At 48.0% G+C, this 18,736-nt stretch overlaps 1 protein-coding gene across 1 annotated transcript in view; it reads right to left on the bottom strand.

Annotated features, from left to right (window-relative positions):
* Positions 1 to 3,653: 3,653 nt before the first annotated feature.
* Positions 3,654 to 18,736, bottom strand: part of PAPPA (pappalysin 1) — a 181,507-nt gene continuing 166,424 nt past the window's right edge. The window contains exon 22 of the mRNA XM_082775516.1: positions 3,654 to 7,713. Coding sequence (XP_082631642.1) covers positions 7,606 to 7,713 — 108 coding nt within the window. The 3' untranslated portion in view covers positions 3,654 to 7,605. The remainder of the gene's footprint in view (positions 7,714 to 18,736) is intronic.

The raw sequence follows: 18,736 nt of genomic DNA, 5'->3' as shown, positions 1-18,736 counted from the left end.
AACTGGGTTAAGGATGGCTCTCTTTAGGATCATGGGGTCAATAGCTGTCAGGGCTAAATGGCACCTATCCCGACTGTGCGTGCATCCCCAAAGTTTGGAGCTGTTGACGCTGAATCAATTCACATTTTAAATGCTGAATCAATACACACTTCTCAGCTACAGCAGCATGAGCCCTTCCCCTCGCAGCCTGCTGCTGCAGCTACAGGCTGGGGGCTGCACCACGGCCCCAGCCATGGCACAGAGGGTGGCAGCAAGCTCAGACTCATGGCAATGGGAAATTGTGACCCTGGTGCCCCATGGCCTGGTGTGCCCAAACTGAGCACAAGGTTTTTATCAGCACCAGTGTGGCAGTAGCGCTCAGTTCAGGCCTGGTCTTGGGGGGGAAGAGGGGGCATGTTCAGTCCCTTGGCTGCATGTAGTCACTTCTCAGCCTTCCTCCCTGCTTAGGTCATACCCCAGAGTAAATTCCTGCTGGGACTCATTTTCTGGATGACTGTTCTGTAGCTGCTGGAGATGGTGAGCAGAAACCATGAGCAAGTCTTTTTTTTTTTTTTCTTTCTCTTTAAAATTAGAAGCAACCAATCCTCATATCTTTAAGCTTCTCTCACTCCAGAGGTTAAACTGGGCACTGGGCTGCCCCACATGAAGCAGGAGCTAAAACACCTTGGCCAGCACCTGGGGGTTTTGCAGTCCTTTGGAGGGGTGATGGTGTGGAGCAGCGCTGGAGGACCCTGTCCTTCAGGGGACAATGGCACAGAGCAATGCTGTAGGACCCTGTCCTTTAGGGGACAGTGGCGTGGAGCTGTGCAGCTGATGGGTGATGGCAGCACCAAGCTGCAGCCTGGCAGAGCCCCAGGTGTCAAACCCTTGCATGAAATATGGTTCAGCATGTATTTACATGTAAGCGCTCTTTTCCAAGTGATGAGAGCACAGCTTAGGTATGCTCATGGGCTTGAATGCTTTTCTAAAGGCTCCCAAGTTGAGAAGAAGTGGAATTCCTCAGGACAGATCCCATTTTGATGGCAAAATCAGACCTTCCAGTGGTGAAAGGAGCCCTTGGGCCAACACAATGCTCCGGCCCATGCTGCCTCCCTCCACCCACCGCTGCCACCTACTCTGGCTGCCACACCACCTCCTGCAGCACTGTCAAAACACAAATTTCAAAGACTCTGCCCCAAAACAAGGCGTGGGGCTCAGCGAGAGCATGTGGACAGGGCGCCCCGAGCAGCCAGATGTGGGGCCGCGCTCACCCCCCGGTACCCGGCGATGCTCGGGGCCGGCTCGACCGAAAGCAAACGAGACGTGGCAAAAGCAAGCGGTCCAGTTCAGAACTCTTTAATACAAGCTTATATTGTTTGTGTTTCTGATTCTCTGTTCTCCCAACATTTGGGGACATTAACCCTCATATGTGTGTGAGCATGTGTATGAAGATATATACAAAATCACACAGTTAAATATTTAAGCATACAAGGTATTATATATTTATATAATATAGAACTTTAGGGTATAGGAATCAACAATGGCAAAATATTTCTGATGAATCTGACATAACTTTTTTTTTGAGTGAAACATGACCTGTTTTTGAAAGACCAGAGGAAGTTGTTGTTTATTAAAAGAAAGAAAAAGACCTGTATAAAGAAATTCTGTGAAAATGATTTAAAAAACCTCATGAACCAAAAAAGGACAACTGTTAAAAACTGTATTGAAAAAAAAATAAATTAGATGAACAATTGTGTAAATATAAATTAAAAAAGATGACAATCTTAATAAATAAGCTTTACTATTTACATCTTTATATATTGCTTGGAGACTTAAATTAGATCCGTTAAAAAAAAAAAAAAAAACGAACGCAAAATAAAACCCAAAATCGGAGCAGCAAACGTACAGGCGTGAGGTACAGAATTAAGGGTTGAACTGTATTTTGCTTGTTTCTTTTTTTTTTTTTTTTTTTTTTTTTTCTTTTCTCTTTTATACAGTAGACCAGTAGAATTCTTGTGAAAATAGATCCTCAGCACTTCATTGGAGTATTGGTTGACGTGGCTTCCAAAAGGTGCCAAGAAAGATTCCATAATAATAATAATAATAACCATAATAATCATAATAATTATAACAATAATAAAAAGATACAATATGATACATAAATATGGAAGAGCAGTTGGTAATATGAATACATTTTTCTCTAGACGAGATCACAGTTTTATTTGTAAATATTACATTGATATATATATATAATATTACACATATAATATTATATATATATCATATATATATTTATATATATATTTATATATATAGTACGGCTCAATCCTGCTCCCAGTGAAGTCAACAACAACAACAACATCAACAAAACCCCCCTGTTGACTCGATGGAAGCAAAATTCAGCCTATCATCTGCAGACAGGTACGTAATTACAGAGGCCGTACAATGCAAACTCCGCAATGGTTCCAATTCCCTCTTTAATTGCTGGTGAAATGTTTCGTTAAAGCCCTGGTTCTTTGCACTCAGAAGATGGAAACTGGTGGCTGAATTGTGGCCTCACCGAATGAATGAAAAACCAAAAGACCAAACCAGAATGGGAACCAAAGACAACTCCTGACTCGTTAGCTCTGCATCTCGACCTAACAGGACTAACAACACCAACAAGTAGCACCAAGACTCCTCATCTGTCACGTGAAGCCAACGCAAGCTCTTGTTACTGGCCTCAGAGGAAGCGATTATTCTTCTCATTGAATCTTGGATGTGTAGATCCGGTGAAAAGGGGAAAAAAATCAGTTTGCCAAACTAAGACTGAACCTTAAGCCCCACTTTGTTCTTCCTAAAGCAACCAGGGGTTTTCAACACTGGTTCCCCGGGTGGCAGGAGCAGCCCAACACCAAACCCTGACTGTCCAAATCACCCGTAGCTCCAAGAAAGTACAGCTTGGGCCACCTGGACCTGCTCCTGCTTTGGTCAAGCTCCCACTGAACTCAGTGGTCAAGGGCCTCCAGTGGAAAGGGGTCTATCCCTGGCAGGAGATGGCCTGTCCTCGATGACGGGGTGGCATGGAAGAAACATGAAGGGCATCAGCTCAAAGACCAAAATGGGGCCCACAACCATGAAGGTATCAAGAGCATTGTCTAAACTGGGCACAGGGTACTCTCCCCGTGACACGACCATGCCCACCAGCTCTCACTGGGGCATCCAGGGATCGGGCAGGGGAGGGCAGGATGAGGCCGAAAGGCTGGTAAGCTCCACACCATCCAAAAACATTAAAACAACAAACTTCCAGCTCTGAAACCCCCTCGGGCATCCCAGCCTTGGCTGACTTCACCCTGTGCCCTCCTGTCTTCTAGCTTGGCCTCGAATGGAAGCAATGGGCTGGAGCTGGGGAAGGGGATGTCGGCACCCCGCTTCCAGTGCTGGGGAGCATCCCCTGGCTGCTGACACAGCAACAGCCTCCTTCCCCTCCCGCTCCCTCCCGCAGCTCTTCGGGATTCAGACTGTGCAGTGCTTCTGAGTGCAGTAATTAGAGCACAGTGAAATACTGGTTAAATGCGTACGTACAGTCGGATAATGTAAAAAATAAGCACAAATACACACTTAAAAAAATAATCTGGAAAAAAAAAAAAAAAACAACTCCCCCCCTCCCCCCCCCAAATAACAATATACCAGGGGAAAAATACCTTAGCCTTAGTTCCTGGACTTATCACAAAGTACAAGGAAAACAAAACCAGACAATGTTATAAAACCTCACGGTACTTCTAGGGAAATCTACACTTAAGTATCTAGCTCTACTCAGCTGGCAGAATCAGTGTTTTCCTTTCAAACACACAAAAATAGGCTTTGCTCTTCTTGGATTTGGATTATGCGGGTTTTCTTTTCTCTTTTTTTTTTTTTTTTTCTTTTTTTTTTTTTTTTCATTTTCTTCCTCTCTGTAAAGCCTCACAATTGGTATTTTTTCCCCACTTGAATCAGTTGCAGCAAGAAACTTTTGTTGGCTAATGGGTTTTGTTTCTCTCTCTCTCTTTTTTTTTTTGTCCTTTTTTTTTTTTTTTTTTTTTCTTAAACACAGGTAAAACCTAGAACAAACCGACAGTTACAACCAAGTGAAACCGGAAGGGAGGTAGCTGGAACCCGACTCCAAGAGTCCTCTGGTGCCATCCTCCTTTCTCAGCCTGGGGGGGACAGCGGAAGATGCAAGAAAAGCAGGAGGACACCAGCTCAGCCCATCTGCGAGAGGGTGGGGAGGGAGCGGGGTAGCAGCTGATAGGAGTTTCCCACCCCATCCCGCACCGTTCACCGCTTTCTGCTCCAGCTTGCCCTCCCGCTGGCCACGGAGCCCACCGGTGGCCAAGGAGGCCGGCTGGTGGCCCCGTGGGTGCAGCCTTGGCTCACAGTCTGTGGCAGAGATGCTCTTGGCACTGATGTGACCTGGACTTCGTAAGCAGCTAAATTGCATCAGCACGAGCACCCTCTCGTGTTGCCTCAAGCTTCCTGTTTGATTTCGCCCTATGCCACCACCCGGGGGGAGGTTGTGCAGCATCCCTCTCACCTCCCACTCGATGTCCATCAGTCACAGAGGGTCTTCCCTCGGGACTCCACCAGGCAATCAAGGCCCTTACAGGGGGGAGATGCTGCAAGGACCCCTCTGGCCGTGCCCCAGGGAAGAGGCACAGGAGGTGGGCAGGCACCCGTGCCCCATGGTCCTCCTTCCTCACTCCCCTGGGAGCATGGTGCAGCCCCTAAACACGAAGGCCAAAGCTTTGCCTCGGTGCAATCTGTTCCTGATGAAAAAAGGCGCTGGATTTAATAAGACTCAGAGTAGCACTTCCGTTCATGGAGGAGATGGCCAGTGCTGACATGGCAATTGGAAAAAAAAAAATCAAATAGCAGCATGTTGAAGGCTTCCCTTCAGGGAAGGGACTCGGCCACGAGCAGTCGCTCCCGGACTAGGAGTGAAGCTGAGGTGTGAAACTGTGCTGGGAGAGGCCACCTTCTCCCCTGAGCTGAGGAGGACTCCAGCTCTGCGAGCAGAGGCTGGCTCTGGCCACGCAAAGTTGCTCAAAAGGGTCCTGAGCTCACAGGAGCCCACAGCAGCAAGTGGCACTAATGCTAACACCGACCTGTCTCCCGGGCAATGTGCTAGGTGGGAAAAGCAGATGGAAAACCTCCTCCATGCTGAGCTGCATAACGGAGAAAGGGACTTTGCAAACTGAGCTGCCAGCAGGATGCATGCAGCACCTGAACCAGGGCTCCCTGCGAGGGTGAAATGCAGGTGGTGTGGAGGGGCTGATCCTGCCAAGTGCCCCAGGCAGTGAGGACCTGATGAGTTGGCAGCCTGAAAGGCTTTTGAGGTTTTGAGCTCTTCTGATGAGCTGGATGGCACCTGAAGCCAACTGCCTACAGAAAAGAGGAGGATGAGCAGACGAGAAGGAAGCACCCTTCTCACTAACACACTTCCATTATTAATCGGGGGGCAAGGGGCATGAGGGGAAGTTTTCCCAGGATCAGTTTTTGCTAATGCTCTCTGCTCCGGCAGACGTTTGACCTAACTCCGTGGAAGGAGCCCTGATGCCACTGCGCCTCCCTTCCCCTGCAGCCCTGCCTGGTGGGGACAGTCATCCACACAGCACCCATCGCCAGGCTGCCCTCAGGCATCACCAGGAGCTTTCCAGCAGAGAGCTCCTCGCCTTCTTTTGCCAACCGCCTCTCCAGGCCTCCAAATTTCAGCTTTTGAGATTCTTCTCGGGTTTATTCCGACAGAAACAACCCCAAGGGTGGGTGAGAATAGCCTGGCTCTTTGCACCTACAACTCAGTCATTTTTCCATTTCCAGTTTTCCTACCTATTTTTACATCCATCTCCACGAGTTAACTGCTTCCCCTTACACTTATGTCTTGCTGTAGTGCCTAAATATTCAAACGAGCAAGAGTAGGAAAAAATCTTTCCATCCTGTCTTTAACCAGTAGATTGTACATGTCAGGAGAGTCCCAAGGAACAGACAGTATTAACACTTGGGGGGATGCCCGTTCAGAAATGTGCTCTTCCTAGCAGGAACCCAAAGCAGCAGGAGACAAGCTCAGGCCACGCTGGAGACATCTCTGGGATTTCTGTGGGGTGGGTTGTAGCAGCAGTGACAGCACTAGATGCACTGGGCATCTCAGTGACTCAACGTGGTGAACCCTACGATGAAACGCGTCCCCAGGAGTCTGGCACAACGTGGGCCCCTCGGGGCTGAAACAGGAGGACGGAGCTATGAGAGAGGGAAGTATGAGGGCTGCTGCAGCTAATGCCCTTCCTGCTGGAAGATTACAAGCAGCTAAGCTCCTGGTCTACCAAAGGTGTCTGTCCCACAGGCCTGGAAGCTTAATACTGACAAATATGGCCAAAATTGTAATACTGTCTCCCCATAGCACGTGCCTCCTCCTCTTCCCCCTTCCTAGGAAACCAGGAGCGTGAAGCAGTTGTTTGACAGACAGACCCCTAAGAGCGGGGTGGAGGAGGTTTGGAGAACCCCTTGAGTGGGTGGAGATCAAAAAGCAGATTCCTTTGGCTGGCTGGTGTCCTGTTTTCTTGCCCCAATGCTGAGGAAGAGACCAGAGGGTTTGAAAGGCAGGTTGTAGGTAAGCTTTAAGGCAGACTGTTTGGTTGCATGGGGTTGTTTTCACCCTGTCCTGACACAGTAAGGAAACTAGTTGTATGGGACATAGCAGCAGGAGTAGCAGCAGCAGACATGCTCAAATGACAAGTGCGGGGGCGAGTTACCCTCTCTGCTCCTCAGAAGCAATCATCCACATTCCTCAATGCCAGTCCTTAGACTCCCCACTCCCTGGCTCCGCTGAGGGACCACCTGCCCGCCTCCACACAGAAACGTCCCAGCAGCCCTATGGCTTCCAGACAGGCTACAAAGGGGCTTTTTGTTTGCTTTTTGAGGGCAGGGGGAGAAGGAGGAGCTGTACAGAAAGGCCACTGCAGTCTGCTGAGCTCCCTGGCTGGAAGTAGCGTTCCTGTGAGGAGCAGATGCAACCCACGTCTCGAGCTGGCTGGGCGTCTGGCAAGTCACTTGCCAAAGGCACAGTCCTGTGGAGACCCCACCCCAACCTCAGTGCCCCGAGCATGAGATACCTTGGCATTCAGCATCAGAAAAGGCTCAGCCTGGAGTCCTCCAAGAGCACAGCCTCTTCCATGAACGGTCTGAGTTGTGAGTGCTGGAGAGGGGAAATTGTTTTTGCGTTGATCATAATCTCTCACTCTTTTTCTCTCTTTCTCTACTTATTTCTATAAATATGTGTACATAAATAGCTTGTTTCTCGCCTTAAATCTAGATATGAACTGTTCAAATTAGGTGGGCATAACATGCTGTTTTGATACATGAAAGTCTTCTCAACTTGACTCTTGGTTGTTTGTTTCTTGTCATCACTATTTAAGATATCGTTAATACATAAACCCCTACTTTGAGTTCTCCTTGGACAAAAATTAAAGGCAGACTGGTTGAATTCTAAGGGTCCCTGGTGCAGAAATGCCATCCAGTTGAGCAGCTAAATGTTAAAAACGATACCAAAAGGGATGTGGTGTCTCTCCTAGCCTGCCTTGAGCAGTGTGGTCCTCCATTCCATGTTGCTTGGCGTTACCCAAGACTGAAGCCACGGAGGTCTTTCTGGTTGTGCTCCTGGGCGTTGGGGTCCCGGCAAGCACACTCTCCTTGTAGGTCACAGGACATTGGGAAGGGAGTAACCTGAGGAAGGAAACCAAGGACACATGAAGGAGGGAACACACAGCACCCTGGAGAACAAATGATACCTCTGGGGAGATCTTCAGAGACCAGCTGGAGCCTTCAGCTACACTTACTTTGCATAGTGATTTATTTTAGTGCTGAGGCTTCAGATGAGCTACCTGTCCGTAAGAGAGGGTGCAAAAAGCATAGAGAAGAGCCTGCTCAGCTCATGCAGTCACTGGTCAGCAGATCCTCCCCTAACAGCTCCCATCAGGTACATGAACAGAGCTGTCTGGGGAGACGTGTACTTCTCAGGCAGCCCTGGGGCTTTTGGGGTAGTTACCACAGTGCTAATTGCATTATGCTGCCAGCATCTTCTAAAGAGCTTTCCTTCCCCCCAACCCTACAAACATTAAATGACAGCAAAGTCACGAAAGCCTCATCACACATGACCAATTCAAATTACCACCAAACTCTAGGTCCAGTTGGTCCCAACTCCAGCCTCCCCTTGGCAATTCCCACCTCTGTCCCGGGGGGTTGGTGAACCCTACCCCTGGGCCATCGTCTCCCCTCCGTGAGGCCCCACTGAGCAGTATGGCCTTATGGCTTGGGTCCTGTTGCCATGACCGAGTCCATTTGTTCATTTAATTATGAATGTTCTTCGTTTCAGTTCCTCAGGGCATGAACTGAAGCAGGTCAGTGAAACGGCAGTCCAGCAAACAGACCTCCCTAAATACCTGTTGTGTTTAAGGTCAACAGATGCAGCTAACGGGCACTGAGGAACAGGAAAGGAATGCAAGTGAGAGACTGCTACGTGCAGATAAAATCTGGCCACGATCTCTCTGCAGAAGCGTGGGAAGGAGCTGAAACAATAGCCTGCAGTGCCTGGCTAGTGGAAGTTGATTTTGGCATATTGCATCATGGCATTTACATAAAGAAAAGGGGGTGGCAGTGGAACAGTGCCTTGCTTGCCCTGAAGTGAATTCCCAAGAACTTCTCCCATCTGCACAGGCTGAGTGAATGAATGACCTCATTCCCCTTCGTACACTCCTCCCAGGTCGGTGCCACAACCTGCTCAAATGTTCCCGGCGAGCGCGGCATGCGCGCTCAGCCTGCTCCCCTCGGCCCTGCTGCCACACGTTTAGTCTTTCATCAACACTTTTTCTCCAGGCCATGAAGCCTGGGTATGCCTGCTCCCCGCGTGTCATCAGCGGCGCATCCAGGAATGCAGACCAAGCTCTGTGCATGAGCACAGAGCTGTCATTTCCCCCCCAGACCTCGGCTGCGTGTCCCTGCATGTCCATCCGCAGCGTGCCTTTCTCCTGACACACACCCGAGCGGGATGGCGGGGCGTGGGGCTTTATTTCACAACTGGGGAGCCTAAGGCAGGGACATGCTGACAGAGACATTAAATAGCCAACACTCATCACCAAATCAGGGTTTAGGGAGGCTCCTCCCGTTGCTTTTGCCTTCGTTCCCAGAAGACCTGACCCTCCAGGTAGAACGGGGTGATGACTTTTCATCAAGACGTGGCCTTGGTAACAGGAGCTAAAGAACCAACCTGTGAATAATTGGAATCTACCTTCCTGCAGATGTGGAGGTTGCAAAGAGGAGAGAGAGCCCAAAAGCTTAAAAACAAATGAATTCAAGTAACTGGATACTGAAGAAGTTTTAGAAATTGCAGAAGACAATAGGAGTTTAAGGGTCACTTGATCCAACAGACGCCAGCCAAAGTAGGACTGTCCCATATCACAGCGTTATGAATATTCTTAGATAGGAAAATGGAGAAGTCTGTAAACAATGGGGTTTGGGGAGGAGGCTGAGGAGGGATTGTTTAATGACTGAATTAAAATACTGGAGAGAAAAAAAAATGCTACATGAAAGAAAATGACTTTTTTTATTATTATTTTGTTCAGTGTAGAGGGAAACATTTTGGTTTAGATTATCTGCTACAGTTCAGGTTTGACCTTTCTCTCCAATACATAAAAATAAAAAAGGCTATTCAGAGCAAAAGTTATGTCTTGAAATAAAAAATTACTTCACTCAGAAAATGCCCAAACAAAACATGTAAATATGTCTTGAGTTCTCCCTTACTTTTATTTTTTATCCTGAATCATGCAGTTCAGCCTGGATTTGGCAATGCTTTTGACTTAAAAAATCCTTCCTGTTGTACAACGAAGCTACTGGTTGGAGGCAAGACCTGGGATCCTGGTTCTTTCATTTGTCTTGATCAAGCTTTTTCCTCTCCCTGGCCTAGATTCACTGCATTTGTTTCTAGCAGTCTAACAAAGGCAATTTAGCAGCTCCTGCGCTCAAAGGAGAAAGACAGGCGCACAGAGAAGGTGGATACGTATTTTGCATTGAACACAGGACAACAACACACCAGACTCAGGCATTTCAGTAAAGTGGCTAAAATTAGCCATGATTATCTTACTGCTCCTTGTCTCTGCTGCTCTCCATGCACGAGCAGGACAGTGCTATCTCTTGCTGGCACGGCGATCCCAGAAATGCTAACATTTTACTTGCAGGAACATCAGAGCCAAGAGCAAAAACCCTGCACAACTGTGTTTCCAGGCTGCCGGCTCTCATTTCCCTGACTTACTCTGTGGGCTGTGCTGAAAATGTGACCTTAAAATCCTGAACTGCCATAAGTCTGATGTTGCCTTGGAGCGCTCTACCTTCTTCATTCCGTCTCCTCCCTACCCAGACAAAAGGTACACGTAGGAGAATAGATTGCTTCTACCTTGCAGCAAATTTCTGGGAAGAAGGAGCCACTAGAGAAGTGTCTTCCCATGTGGTGCCCTCTAAAACCCTCTGGCTTTCTGACTGCTCATGGACAGAAGCACAGAAGCTGTCTCTCTAGGGCAATACCACGGCCCCAAAAACAGGGCTGCAGCAGCAGTTGCAGCAGTGGGTAGCCTGATTGTAAGAGGGTTTCGTCCTGATCAGATTAGCCTTATTCACTTTATGTCCTTTACAGAATTTTGTACAAAATTTAATTTTTACAGTACTATTGTCCAGATAGATGAATTGTTTTGTCTTATGGCAGCAAGCTCCGGAGATCAGTTTTCTATTAATTGAAAAGTCAAAGATTTCTGTGGGCAATGAGCACATCCACAGTCACATTAGACAAGACAAAATTTGCCAAACACTTAGCAGTGACACAGGGTTTCCACTTTAAATATCATCTACAACAAATACACATTTGAGTTCCCCAAGGATCTGATTTCCAGAGGTATTTAGGGACTCAAACCCACACATAGCATCTATTGGGATTGTCAGAAGTACCCAGTGCAGAGAAACCTTCAATCCCCTTCAAGCAAGAACTGTCTTTTGTCTTGGGCTTGTTCAGCGAAAGCCCTGTGGAGTACAGAGCCATGAACAAAGCTGCTGGATGTGCTAGAAATAATAAATACTGAGCCTTTTTCTGAATGATAGCCCATTTAAGTGTGGAGCCCACATATACGTACTCCGAGACTAACTGCTGCTTTTCTTTTTAAATAGATCAGTGAAAGCCCAACTCATTAACAAAATGTATGACCTGCACTGAAATTTCCAGATATATCCATTGTAAAACACTATTAAAGAATCATCTCCTCTTCCTTTCACCTGCCAAGTCCTGCATTTCCCCTACACCTCCCCTTGTAGAAAACCTGGCTAGCACGTAGGAGGGCATGGAGGAAAAGCTGAAAATCAAGCTTAGGGCCTGGCTCGGTTATTTGATGAAGTACTGTAGGATATTGTCTCCACAGGCTACCTAAAATAATCTGAGAAAGACACAAGCAAAGAACAGAGCTCTGCATGCCTACACACTCTCCCTACACACGCACACATCTCCTGGAGGTGATCCAGAAACAAAGCCATGGCTTGGATCAACAGCACTCAGGAGAATGTGGGGCACACCTGAAGCACAGAGGACCACAGACCTATTTTTAAGACACAACAGGCAGAGCCTAAATCATGCCTGTCACCCTGGGAGCGTGCATGGTGCGGCACATCCTGCTCTGGACCTAAAGCAGCACCTGCAGCAGGCGCAGGCTTATGGGCTCGGCAGGAGGCTGGCAGGGACGATCCAGACCATCCCAGTTCTCTTATTTTTTGGCAGTGAATTGCTCTAGGAGCTCTGGCCACATTGCTGCACGTGATGGGTCACCATGCCTGTGCCTAATTCACATGCCTGGGGTGTAACACTACCTGACTCCCAACTCGTCACCCACGTGGAGCAGAGTTTGAACCCATACCTCTGTCCTCCACCAGAGTATGGGAGCCCTGAGTGTCCTCAACCATGTCAGGTGACAAGACGATGGCCAGAAGTCAAGTTACTTTTGGAAATGGCAGCATTTGCCCTTGATGCCATGCTCTGTGGGAACAAAGGCAACGATGGAACATACCAGTGCCGAACTGGGATTCAGGTCATGAAAGGAGTCAAGGGCCACAAATCCTGGCTAAGCAGCACCTATCTAAAGAGGCCGGTGATATCCCAAGACAGATCCCTGCTGAGAAAGGCCAGTCTGTAGGAAACCAGCGGGAACTCTGACAGGAGAAATCGCAGACAGGTACAGGGAGGGATGGGAAACACTTCTGCAGAGGTTCAGAGCTCATCCCTCACACATGCTCATATCGCTTTGACCCAGGGTGGGCAGAATCAGGCCAGGGCTGGAGGCAGGGGACTACCAGGGGAGGAGGGATGCGAAGTGTTGGGAAACAGCCTGTTGTTAGATTTCAGCTCTGAAGTGTTTGCGAAATCTCCCAGACAAGACGAACTGGAAATATGAAGACCCCGCAGCAGACACAGCCTCTGCGGCGAACGCGGCGTGTCAAGATAAGCGTGGCAGGCTGTGCTGAGTGTCGCAGCCCCGCGCCTCCCAAGACCCTCGCAGCTCAAACGCCGGGGAGTATTTTGTTCCCTGACAAGGCCCTTGTGGGACAAAAATGCATCTTGTAAGGTTCTTCCCAGGGGTTTTTGGCATTTAGGTCACAAGGGCTGTTTGGAGATAATGGAACAAGAAAGAGCCCCATTTAACTACGGGGAATGGTATGAAGGTTCACACCTAGGGCACCGCTTGAGAGGGCCTGGGAAAGGCAAAGATGAAGCTTGCGGGAAAAGCCCTAATTTTTTTTTGTTGTTATTTGCAGCTCTATAAACCGGACTTTCCCATATGGAAGCCCCATAGAACAAGACATAGCTCAACCAAATCCAACAGACACTCCTCTCCCTCCACCGGGTGCGAACCAGGAGCAGCTCCACCAGAACTGGAGCAACTGCAATGGCCTGAAGCCAGCTGGGAAGCTTGGGAAAGCCCTGCCGGCACGGGGAGCTGGGTGCCCGCTCCCTGCATCCCCGCCGAGCTCCAGCACCCGCCGGGGCCGAGCCGCGCGAGGGAGCCCACCACGTGCCAAACCACACGGAGCGCGAGCGCGGCTCAGTTGCGCAGCAATCAGCTGCGCTTCCTACCCTTGTGCTACTGATTGTGCAAACATGAATGTAATTAGTCTAAATAATCACCAAAGATTTAATAGCAGCCAGACCACCCAGCGGCCAAATAGCTGGCGGTGGAGCGGGGAAGGTTTGTTCGCTGGTTTTTGTAACACTTGCTAATGAAGTGAGGTCGGATGGCAAAGCAAACACCCTCCACGAGCGCTTCCCCTGGGAACGCTGTATGTTGTGGGAAGCCCCGCGTCCCTTGAAGCCAAGAATGTTCTCTCAGGATAGGCAGCATGTGCTACTACCATCCCTGCTTTTAATTTATCGCCGCCTGGAAAGCCTCCCCGAACAATTATGAAACCAGCCCTGAGCCCCAAAATAAGCTCCCATCACATCCAACCATGACTGAAAGCGCTCCTCACATGGCCAGCAGCGAGCCACTCACACTGCGATCAAAAACCTCCTGGGTAAGTGAGTTCACCCAAACGCCTGGGTGCTGCAGCATGCTTGGAGCACGCAGCAGCGCGGAGCCGCTTCCAGAGGCATGAAGCAACACTTCGCATTGTATCCGTCCTTCCTCCGAGCTCACCCGCCATTCATTGTATCTCTCCAGCTAATTATAGAGCTGACAAACACACCCAGCTGGGGACATGCAAGCAGTTTGGAGCAGCATCGTGCCATGGACATCGATCCTTCTGGATAAGCTGACTTTCCTCGGCCAGGGTGGTCACTTAGGCTGCTAATTGTGCGAGCTGCCTCACAGCCACGTTCTGCCAGGGGAGCAGGACCTGTGATTCCCCAGGACAGGTCTGTGTTGCAGGGAGAGCCGGGCAAAGGCCCTGATTTCTCCAAAATACCAAGAGATGACTATAGCTGTTTTCTTAGGGGTGGGAAGGGGGCAGACCCCCCCTTTCCGGGGAGCCAGGGACAGGCTTGGGAAATCCCTGCTGGAGCCAGCAGCAGCCCTTCAGTTCAAAGCTCCTTTCTTTAGGCCTTGAATTCTCGGCCATAAAGTCTCTGAAGAGGTTTTGATAAGTTGCATATCTCGTAGATAAGCAAAGCTTTGGATGAATCCCACGCGGTTTTCTATCTACCGCAAGTCCTCATTTGTTTTCCGCCAAGGCACTTGCTGTTTTTCCTCTCCAAGGTGTTGGACAGAAATGTCAAGAGGCTGAAGGGGCGGCATTTGAGATGGGAATTTTTGCCAGGATGATTTTTCTTTTTCTTTTCTAAGTGCTACGGGCAAAGTGGTCAAGGGAAAACCTGAGCGATAACTGAATGAGACACGTTTTTCTCACGGGGGTTGCAGGCTTACCCGTTATGTGATGAAAAGAGAAAATGGAGAAGAAAGGCAGAAGAAAGTTTGCTTTTTCAGACAGTTTATGTTGGGGAAAATTTAAAGCGGCAAATTCCGTGTGTTTAAATTTGCAGGGACCAGACTGCCGGATCTTCAACTAAGCAAATCTGCAATTTGAGTCTGGAACAAAGTACGTAAGCAGAGCCTGAAGAGAAACATTTCGGATTTCTGTGAGGCCTTTCTAGACAGCCTTGCACAGGGAAAAGCTGTAGAAGGGAAGGAAAAGAGAAAAGAAGTGAAGGAGAACAGCGACTGGAGAGATTTCCTGAAACTAATCGGAAAGAAACAGCCATCTACTCTCCTTGGCACGCTGCACACCCCAGGAGCCGCCAGCCCAGAGGCAGCCAGCAATGCCCGGGTTATTTATTTTCCCCACTTCAGCACTGTCATGTATTTAATGTTTTAAAAAGTAATATCTTCTTTTATCTGCGGCAGGGCACAAAGCAAGAAGCAGCTTCCTAGAGCAGCCAGGCAAGAAGGGAGCTGGCAACCTGTGCTGGGTCAGGAGGAGAGGAAGATGAAAAGGAGACGGGATTTTGTTTTGTCCTTCACGGAAGACTTTATCCCCTCCAGATACACAACAGAAGCTTTCTCTCCCTTGGAGGTTGGCCGGCAATGGCCTTCCTGTCTCTCAAAGCTGCTCCTGGGTCATACACAGGGCAAGCCATGCAGCCCTGTCCTCTGCCTCGACTGCAGACCGTGTCACCTCCCCGCGCTCGGGGCTGCACCGTCAGGCACTGCAGGACAAGCGTCCCTGCTGCCCTGGGTGCTGCCTGCTGCTGAGCCAGCCCTGGCTTCTTGCCCGCTGCATGGGGACGCTGATCAATTAGCACATAACAAATAATTAAGCTGATGAATGTCTCTCTTTCCCGCATGCTGACTGCAGTTGCCTAGAATTTATGCACGGAATATGACTGAATTTATTCGCTGGTGTTTGCAGTGTTCAATAGAGGTCTTTAATGATTTCTTTTAAGCTCTCTGGACTGATTGGGAATAGTGCAGAGCAAATACTCATTATTTCCTATCTAAGCAACAGTGCTGATTAGCCAGTGGTTGGCCAGATAAGTCACACCGCTCTGCTCCCCTCTTGGTGCAGAAATGCACAAGGTCATTTGCTGCTAATGCTCAAATGCAAAGAGGAAACGTGGCCTAAGCAAATGCGGCATGGAAGCCTCTTGTGCATTTTCAGGCCGATAAAACAGGAACAGAATCTGACATTAAATAAGAGGGCTCAAGATTAACGTGAATATGGGTTGAATCTTTGTGCTTTCAGACAACCTGGACTGCAGCACTGCGTGAGCCGAAAATGTTTTGGGGAGGGTGGTGGGAATGCAGTGTAACTTAAGTCTTGACAGTTTGCGGACATTAAAGATCTGAAGTCAGCTCTTACTTGACTGTTAGCTTCTGAATCTTCACATGATGCAATGTTAATCTTCAGCCCTTTCCTAAAATAACGTGCGGAGTTGCTATGTTCTGTTAAATGTGAACCATGTGTCACCTCAGCAATGGCTGCGACGGTGAAAAGATGATAAATCTCAAGCTTGTAAAATGTCCTGTGACATTTTGGGAGAAAAACAGGTGTTGCATAAATGTTAGACATTTATGGGTAAACTTGCAGGGGCTTTAAAAGACTGACACATCTGCCACATAGTATGTAACCCTGAAAGAAAAGGAGCAAAGCAGCCTCTTTCATGTGTTTCGCTCTCTCTACAACCATATGAAAATACATCCTCATCTGGTATTGGAATTAACGGAGCTGGACTCGCCCCTCCCTATGTCTCCTCCAGGTTTTTGGCTTTTACACCCAATGTGTATTTTAAAACTGTGCCTGTTTAAGTAGGTGGCAAATTGTGCTGGAAGGATTTGGTATGCGGAGTATTTTTATTCAGCTCCCTTTTCTCTCACCTTTCATTGTTTTTCCCCTTGGAATATCTCCTGTAACGCTCCACTCATAAAGTTCTTCAAAGGCAGAGCTGTGTTTGAACAGCCTTGCCCAAAATCTGCTCTCCAGTCAAAGGCTTCAGACTGGAAAATAACTCATAGAGCCACGCTGCTGCCGCCGCAGGTGTCCCAGTCTGCCATGCAGTGCTGTTAGCCCCCTCTTTACCCCATAAATGTAATACACTGAGACTTGGACTTCTTGCTTTTGGCCTGCAAGGCGCAAGGAGAAGGCAGTTTTCTCACTTCCAAGTGCCTTGTTTGGCCTCTGGGTCATCGGTGGTGTTTTGGGAGAGAGGAGAAGCTTTGGAGAGCTGAATGCACGCCAAGGATGTGACAGGCTTAGGAAGGGTTTCCCAGTGTAGTCAGTGAAAGTAGATTTACCCCCCAGAAAAACTCAAAACCTCCCTCTCCATGGGCGAAATGCACGAGAAGTGTGCCCAGCTGCCTGCCTCTGAACAATCTGCCCCTTGCGTCGGGCAGTTTAGCACAGAAAACAGCAAACGACGGGGCTACAAAGTGCATTCCCCTGCCTGGGTGGTCACCTTGTTTCTGGGTGGCAGCGAAGCAGCAGACATTTCCAGTGTGACTCGCCTGGCTGGTGAGTACTCACGACTGCCTGGTCTGTGCAGACCCCACTCTGTCTCAGCTCCTTGTCCAGCAATAAATTTTGCTCCCAAACCTTACTCCTGCCCCTCTCCCCCTCAATTCAGCCCCACACCCTATGTGTTTCAGTCCTGTCTCTGCCCCAAGACACGTCCACTTCCCTTTCCCAGTGTCCCCAGATGGGCCAGATACAGCCCGCAGCACTGCACCAGTACAAGATCTTTGGCTGAACCAAGGAAAAGAATGCCCCCATCAAAAGCTGTTTTAGAAAGGACAGTTCCCTACAAAGAGGTCTTCAGTCCCTCAGCTGCTGTAGAGAGAAGCTTCTTCCTCAGATGTAAAATGCATGATCTCATCGCTAAATCTAGGCTTCCTCTGTCTACTCTCAAGCTTTCAAATTTATTAATGTACATCAGATACTTAAAATAGCTGGATTTTCTTCATTCTGATCTACACTCAAATCTTGAAGATGAGGTAAAAATTGTACATGCCAGAGGCTACAATTTTCTTTCCTTTCTTTGGGAAATAAGTTCAAAATCTATCCTGTTTAGAAATGTATGAAATATTGTAGTGTTTCAAACCACAAGCTTCATCACTCTCCTGTCTCTAACACTAGCCAGAAGTGAGGATTAAAAAAAAAAAAAAAAAAAAAAAAAAGCATTAGAAATAAGGGGATGTGTAGAGGGATCCTTTTCTTGCTCAGGAATTGAGTGTTTTAGGTATCGCTGTGCCAGAAACTGCAACCAGATCACTGTGTCTAATAGCTACTGATGGACCTTACCTCCATGAATGTGCCTATTCTTGTTTTGACTTCAAATATATTTTGATCTTACTAATACTCTGTGGCAATGCATCCTGTCACTTAAATTCACACAGTGTGAACAAGCACTTTCTTTCATTTGTTTGGATCCTGCCTCCAGGTAACTACCAATTCACCCCTTAATTGCTAAGTGATGAGAAATGGAGGATTTTATTTACCTAAGCATCTTCTCTCTATTAAAATTTGATTTTATAAATTTCTGCCACTACTCACACTCAGTGTTTCTTTTGCAAGTTTTTCGTGTTCTAGTTGAGGTGGTTTCTCTTTGTGCAGAAGACATTTCCTACCTCTGACCAATCCTGCTGCCCTTCTCTGCACCTCTGTCTGTCCTACTCTATTGTTTTGGTGTGATGGTCACAGAGCCATGTGCATGTGGGTGCACATGGAATGACGCACAGACTTGCAATGATATTTTTATTTGTCTCTCTGCTCCTCTAAATTAATCTGAACTTTTAGTCTCCTTTTTAAGCAGTGATGGTGGATAGCAGGTTGGGCAAATATACCCTTCTCAGTGTCTCTCTGTGAAGGTCTGTTGAGCAGTAGATGCAAAATGGATGCCCAACAGCTTTCCTGATGAACATACTCAAGAGTTTAGGAGGGAGACGGCCTTTGCCTATATCGCAGCTAGTGTTTATTTACAACAGAAATGAATGAACACCTCTAACTACTTCAAGGACGTGCCTTACACGGCATGGCATAAGGCAGGTTCTGCTGGGAAATGCACATACATACCAAGAGAGAACTTCAAAACAAACCAACAAGAATTGAATGTCAATAGTGAGGTGGTGCCTGGACTGAAAGTTCTTCTGAGACCTCAGATCACCTATTCTAGTAAAAATAAAATTTCTCTGGGCACAAAGCAACACTCCATGAGGAATTCCCAGGGAAAACAGAAAGG

This window comes from Aythya marila (genome assembly GCF_965140915.1).
Source record: "Aythya marila genome assembly, chromosome: 19".
NCBI lineage: Eukaryota > Metazoa > Chordata > Aves > Anseriformes > Anatidae > Aythya > Aythya marila.
This window is presented reverse-complemented; position numbering and strand designations above follow the sequence as displayed.